General features: G+C 51.6%; 1 protein-coding gene across 1 annotated transcript; it reads right to left on the reverse strand.

Moving 5' to 3' along the window:
• Positions 1-5,477: 5,477 nt before the first annotated feature.
• On the reverse strand, positions 5,478-6,689 carry tlnrd1 (talin rod domain containing 1). Its single transcript, XM_078530453.1, has one exon. The coding sequence runs from the start codon at positions 6,560-6,562 to the stop codon at positions 5,492-5,494; it is 1,071 nt and encodes a 356-aa protein (XP_078386579.1). The 5' UTR covers positions 6,563-6,689; the 3' UTR covers positions 5,478-5,491.
• Positions 6,690-7,315: the final 626 nt, after the last annotated feature.

Below are 7,315 nucleotides of genomic sequence, written 5' to 3' on the forward strand. Positions count from 1 at the left end.
CTCGGTCTTAAATACGCTCAATGACCTGGCCTCCACAGCCTTCTGTGGCAATGAATTCCATAGATTCACCACTCTCTGGCTAAAGAAGTTTCTCCTCATCTCTGTTCTAAAAGGTCTTCCCTTTACTCTGAGGCTGTGCCCTCGGGTCCTAGTCTCTCCTACTAATGGAAACATCTTTCCCACGTCCACTCTATCCAAGCCTTTCAGTATTCTGTAAGTTTCAATCAGATCCCCCCTCATCCTTCTAAACTCCATCGAGTATAGACCAAGAGTCCTCAAATGTTCTTCATATGTTAAGCCTTTCATTCCTGGGATCATTCTTGTGAACCTCCACTGGACCCTCTCCAGGGCCAGCACATCCTTCCTGAAATACGGGGCCCAAAATTGCTCACAATATCCTAAATGTGGTCTGACCAGAGCCTTATAAAGCCTCAGCAGCACATCCCTGCTTTTATATTCTAGTCCTCTCGAAATAAATGCCAACATTGCATTTGCCTTCCTAACTACCAACTCAACCTGCAAGTTAACCTTAAGAGAATCCTGGACTAGGACTCCCAAGCCCCTTTGCACTCCAGATTTCTGAATTCTCTCCCCATTTAGAAAATAGTCCATGCCTCTATTCTTCCTACCAAAGTGCATGACCTCACACTTCCCCACGTTGTATTCCATCTGCCACTTCTTTGCCCATTCTCCAAACCTGTCCAAATCCTACTGCAGCCTCTCCACCTCCTCAATACTACCTGTCCCTCCACCTATCTTTGTATCATCTGCAAACTTAGCCAGGATGCCCTCAGTTCCTTCATCTAGATCATTAATGCATAAAGTGAAAAGTTGTGGTCCCAACACTGACCCCTGCGGAACTCCACTTCTTGATATTCGACAACAACTGCCATGTTTATCAACACAAATACTGCATCTTTAAAGTAGTAAAAATGCTCTTTGCAGCAGTGTCATCAGACAAATTAAACACCAAGCCACATACAGAGATATTATGATAGGTGACCAAAAGCTTGGTCAAAGAGGTAGATTTAAAGAAGCACCATAAAAAAGGGCAGAGGGGGAATTCGAGAGCTTAAACCTAGGCATGGAGCAGGGGAGATATTTCTTTACATTGCACCCATAGCATCACAAGCCTAGTGAAGATTGACACAGTTCCTAATTATATCAAAGCACAAACAATTTCCTTAAGTATCTAACAGAATAATTTATTTATATGCATTCTCCACCAGCGGACCGTGGCACAGTATATACCATCCACAAAAGGCACTACAGCAACACGCCAAGGCTTCTTTGACTGCAAACCCATGACCTCTGCCCACTACAAGGACAAAGGCAGTGGGCACATGGGGAACTTGCAGGTGGTGCTCTCCCAAGTCACATACCCCATGCTGGCTTGGAAATATATTGCCTTTTTTTCCTTCATTGCTGGGTCAAAAGTCATTAACTCCCCATTTTAACAGCAATGTGGGAGTGCCTTCATCAAATAGACTGCAGCAGTTCAAGGAGGTGCCACACCATCACCTTCTCAAGGACAACTAGGGATGGGCAATAATTGCCAGGCCTGCCCGCAAACATCCATACTCCATCAATGAATTTTTAAAAATTCTACATACTTGAGTCTGCAAGATCTGATTGATTTTTTTCAAAGTGTTGCACCAGGACACTATATAACATACACCAATTATGATATAGAATTCCAGGGCACTGTAACATGACCCACCGCTATCATTACTATTGTATCAAATTCCTGATGAAAGCTTAGGATGTTTTCAGTTAGAAACCACGGCACATTAGATACCTGATTGCATTTCACCAAGACAGCAGGACAGTTTAGAAGGGTTTTGTTTGTTCAGTTTTGTTTGAAATGAGAATCTGTTCAATGCTTTCGCTCTGAAATACTGACTGAGTGAGTGACTCGCTTAAATTAAAAGATGCATGAATCGCTTTTTTAATAGACAGGTCATCGTAGTCTTAAATCAAACACAGCATTTTATTTCAAATTAGATGTGTATTTCTCATTGAACTAGTATAGTGACTGAGGTTTCTCTATCATCATTGCTGTGGAACCATTTTTGACTAGAGGAGTTTGTTGGAAGTTAGAAAGGTTACAATTTTCCAAAAAGTTTGAAAAAGAAGCTAATTCTGCTTGTTGGGTGTAAGAAACAGTGCTGCTAGCACTCTCACCTCTCAATCAGAAAGCTGTAGGCTCATGACCCAGTTCAGAAGCCTCAGCACATAATGCAGGCTGATACTTCAATAGGACACTGAGGGCATACTGCTTTGTCTTTCAGGTGAGACATTAAACCGAGGCCTCACCGGCCTGCTTAGCTGACCATTAAAGATCCCATTGCACTCCTTGAATAGCAGGGGACTTCTCCCCAGTGACATGGCTCTTGACTACACCTCAAATATCACAGGTTATCTAGTCATTATCTTCTTCCTGTTTGTGAGACCTTGCTGAATGCAAATTGGTTGCTGCGCATCTTACTATAGTGACTACACTCCTAAAAGATTTAATTAGCTGCAAAGCACTTTGGGATATGCAGAGATTGTAAAATGTGTGATATGAAATACATGTTCCCTCATTTGGGGAAATGCAATAAAATCTGATTATTGCATCAATTTACCTGAATTGACTGGGAGCCTGACAAGTTTCAAGCAGCAATTGTCACAGGCAATATTTAGGTACTTGATGTAGTTTCTTAACTAGAAAACGTGAGTTCTAGTTCCACCAGGCAATTTGCAAATTTGAATTCAGTTTTTAAAATGTGGAAATAAACAAGTTGGTACCAGTAAATGTGACTATTAAGTTGTTGTAAAAACCGACTTGGTTCACTATTGCCCGTTAGGGAAGCAAACTTGCTGTTATCCAGTCTGGGCGATGCGACTCCAGTCCTGCATCAAGGTAGTTGACTCTAACTGCCCTCCGAAGTGGTCTAGCAAACCACTCAGTTGTATCAGAAATTGGTACACTGCAGCAATTTAAGACCACCGAGGGATGAGCAATAAATGCTGCCCTTCAGCGAAGCCCAATTCCTAAGCATGGATTTTTAAAAGTCCCTTAAAGGAAAAACAAGGTTTCAACCCTCTTGATGCCTCAATGGATGAAGGCAGCTTACAGGGTGTACAGGTTCAAGTGCCCAACCTACACAGGTACTTGACCTATACGCACAGGTGAACAGTGGACATGGAGGCAGAGCATCAGGGACAAGGCACAACCATGGGATCACAGCCCAATAGGTGTAAATGATTGCAGAAAGAGGAGGGAATTTAGAACAAGAGGCAATGTTCAGTTTATGTAAACACATGGTAATCTCTTCTCTGCAGTGCTATAGTTACTGTTTCGGTATTTACAAAGGTAGGCTAAGTGGTGGAGGATACGGCAGCATTTAAGAAGCAAGCTCTAAACTGCACTAGTTAGAGATCAATGGGGAAACTTACATGATAGATCACATTTATGCATTGAGCTGCAATTAGAACACACTGTTAAATGCTCAGTTACACCCGCAGAACAGTAGCCTGCATACAGAAGTCCCTTGTCTTTGCAGATATTTACTTCACAGTAAGTTCGCCGATATATAACCGGACCATACGATATTGAACAAAAATCCTACTAAACAGATTTAACAAAGTTTCATGAGAAACATAACATTTTAATGTTGAAATAAATACTCCAGTACATGCAAGAAAACTTGACATAGACTTCCACGTCTGGCAAATAGTGTAAAACTGAAAAAAAAAACACTCACAGCAGCTTTATCCCAACTTTTTGAAATCAAGACGTGAAAAATAAATCACGATCACAACGGCACACTCCCTTTCACTAACACCAGGCTCACCTTCTCTCTCTCTTACCATTTGACTCCACAGATCACACGTACTTGACGGAGCTACATTCCACCCCGCTGGCAAATGTGTGTGTGTGTGCTCACTGTTAAACTGAGGTAAAAACCCTTCCTAAACCGTGATGGCGATTGACTTATCCTTGTTTGTGTTAACGACGGGGACGGTGGTGGGATAATCCGGAAGACACTGACTTGGAACCGCACCCAGCACGATCAAGCCTTAATAATGTTTAGTGGGTCTGTTTGATTAGTTGAAGCTGCTAGGTTTTAGGAAAACCCATCTTTCTCTGGGGTAGGGGTTGAGGTTGGCGCAGTGGGATGGGTGGGGGTTGGGGCAGTGGGATGGGTTGGGGTTGGGGCAGTGGGATGGGGTGGGGGTTGGGGCAGTGGGATGGGGTGGGGGTTGGGGCAGTGGGATGGGGTGGGGGTTGGGGCAGTGGGATGGGGTGGGGGTTGGGGCAGTGGGATGGGGTGGGGGTTGGGGCAGTGGGATGGGTGGGGGTTGGGGTAGTGGGATGGGTGGGGGTTGGGGCAGTGGGATGGGGTTGGGATTGGGGCAGTGGGATGGGTTGGGGCAGTGGGATGGGTTGGGGCAGTGGGATGGGTTGGGGGTTGGGGCAGTGGGATGGGTTGGGGGTTGGGGCAGTGGGATGGGTTGGGGTTGGGGCAGTGGGATGGGTTGGGGTTGGGGCAGTGGGATGGGTGGGGGTTGGGGCAGTGGGATGGGTGGGGGTTGGGGCAGTGGGATGGGTGGGGATTAGGACAGTGGGATAGGTTGGGGTTGGGGCAGTGGGATGGGTGGGGGTTGGGGCAGTGGGATGGGTGGGGGTTGGGGCAGTGGGATGGGTGGGGGTTGGGGCAGTGGGATAGGTTGGGGTTGGGGCAGTGGGATGGGTTGGGGGTTGGGGCAGTGGGATGGGTGGGGGTTGGGGCAGTGGGATGGGTGGGGGTTGGGGCAGTGGGATGGGTGGGGGTTGGGGCAGTGGGATGGGTTGGCGTTGGGGCAGTGGGATGGGTTGGCGTTGGGGCAGTGGGATGGGTTGGCGTTGGGGCAGTGGGATGGGTTGGGGTTGGGGCAGTGGGATGGGTTGGGGTTGGGGCAGTGGGATGGGTTGGGGCAGTGGGATGGGGCAGTGGGTTGGGGTTGGGGCAGTGGGATGGGTGGGGGTTGGGGCAATGGGATGGGTTGGGGTTGGGGCAGTGGGATGGGTGGGGGTTGGGGCAATGGGATGGGTTGGGATTGGGGCAGTGGGATGGGTGGGGGTTGGGGCAATGGGATGGGTTGGGGTTGGGGCAGTGGGATGGGTTGGGGTTGGGACAGTGGGATGGGTGGGGGTGGGGGCAGTGGGATAGGTGGGGGGGAGGAGCTCTTTCAAAGAGCTAGTACAGGCACCGTGGGCCGAACAGCCTTCTCCTGCGCTGTATCCTCCTCTGCTCAAAGTTGCAAGGTGGTTGAGTCTGGAATAAAAAGACCATACACACGCGCGCTTGCACACACACACACATAAAACACACATAAAACACACCGGTGCCCGAGGATTCTTTGGTATTCACAGGGGGAGGAAGGGGGGGGGAGAAAAAAACAATTGTCTTTTCTGAGCAAAGAGAGAGAGAGAGACACACACAGGGGGTGGGGTGGGGGGGGGTTAATTGACGGAATTGAGTGGCGGCAGAGTCCTGGGTGAGGACCTGTCCCGCAGCGCCTGGGACAGCAGGTTGCAGCCGTCGGACACGGCCAGGGCGGAGTGGTGGAGGCGCTGCCGGTAGTCGGGCACCTTACTGCTGTCCGAGTGCAGCGCGATGTCCCGCAGGCACTGGGTGAGCAGGACGCAGGCCGACACCACGCTCATGGCCCCACCCAGCACGGCGGTCTGCACGGCCCGGCCGGCGGGGCTGACCGAGGCCGCCCGGCCCAGGAACTGCGGCTCGGTGGCGAAGCCCACCAGGGCGTGGACCGACTGCAGCAGCGGGCCGCCGAAGAGCACGCAGCGGGCGCGGGTGGCCTCGCACGGCCGGGCCTTGAGCTCCCGCACGCAGGCCAGCAGCGCCGCGGCGCCCGAGCTCATGCACTTGACGCTGAGCCGGAACTGCTGGCGGGCGAAGCGGTCGCGGCTGCTGCCCGAGGCCAGCACGCAGGCGTCGGTCAGGCCGCGGAGCCCCCGGGCCACGCTGCGGGACACCTCCAGCAGCAGCGGCGGGCTCAGCTCGGCCACCGGCGCCGTCCGCAGGAGGCTGCAGCTCTGCTCCACCTCGTGCCGGGCCCGGCTCAGCCGGTAGCGGTCCACCAGGCCGGCCACCGCCGCCTGCGAGCCGGGCGCCTCGGCCGCCGCCAGGTAAGCGGCGTGGGCCGAGCACTCGACCAGGGCCACCACCAGCTCGCACAGCTCGGCCAGGGTGTCGGCCACCTCGCCGTACTTGCCCATGTTGAGCTGGCTCTGCACGTCGTGGGTCAGGATGGACAGCCCCTTGGTCCGGGCGATCACCGTGTCGCGGATCTGCTCGAAGGACGACTCGCCGGGGACCTGGGCCAGGCTGTCGCTGTGCACCGGCCGGTTGTCGCTGGACAGCAGGAGCAGGTCGGCCACCAGTTGCATCTTGCTCTTGCACATGTCGCAGACGAAAGCCAGTCTCCGCCGCTGCTGGGAGCCGCCGCCGCCGGCAACCCCGCCGCCGCCACTGCTACTGCTCGCCGACTTGGCCGAGCCGCTACTAGCCATAATGCCGAGTGGCCTCTGGCATGCCGCTTGTGAGACCAGCGCAGTTCCGATTCAGCCCAGGATCTCCCTCTGCGAGCATCATCGTTCCATCAACGGGGCAAAAGAAATGATTATTTTTTTTTTTTCTTTCTTTCTTTGCAAATCAATCGACCCACCGGCAAAATAACAAATTATTCTGGCTTTTCTTCCACTCCCCAACCCTCACCCTCACCCTCCCCCGCCAACAACAACGGTGGCAGCCGATGCCAACCTCAGTTCCTCGCCGCCGGCTTTGCAAACACAGGTCCCTCCGCAAACACACACACGCACCCTCTCTTTAATCCGTTTGACCGGCACAAGCCAATGTGCATGTCCTCAGTCTGGGAGTCCATCGCCTCCTGGCTCTGTACATCACGCCGTCGGGTTTAACTTCTTCTGTCGGGAAACCTTTGCCTCTGTTTGGGGGGGGTTTTTTTTTTGCTCCTCCGTCCGCCGATGTCGTTTCCAGGGGAATATCAAAGGAGAAACTCTCTCTGGCCCCGCACACATACACACAGGGGGAGATAACACGCCACAAAAAAAAGCTTTTTTTTTTTCACTTTGCACTTCTCCTCGGGACTTTATTTCTCCGATGTTGCAGATTTCGACCGTGAAAATTCAAAGAAAAAACTCCCCCACACACACACACGGTTTCACTTTTCTGGTCTCCACCTTGTTCGTGTTCTCTCTCTCTCCCTCTCCCTCTCGGCGATTTGAGATGTTAAAGTGGGTGTT

The sequence above is a fragment of the Cetorhinus maximus genome, chromosome 26, assembly GCF_964194155.1.
Source record: "Cetorhinus maximus chromosome 26, sCetMax3.hap1.1, whole genome shotgun sequence".
Lineage (NCBI taxonomy): Eukaryota > Metazoa > Chordata > Chondrichthyes > Lamniformes > Cetorhinidae > Cetorhinus > Cetorhinus maximus.

Bases quoted from the DNA above. Each gene is read 5' to 3' on its own strand.
- tlnrd1 (XM_078530453.1), bottom strand. From the start codon at position 6,562: ATGGCTAGTAGCGGCTCGGCCAAGTCGGCGAGCAGTAGCAGTGGCGGC.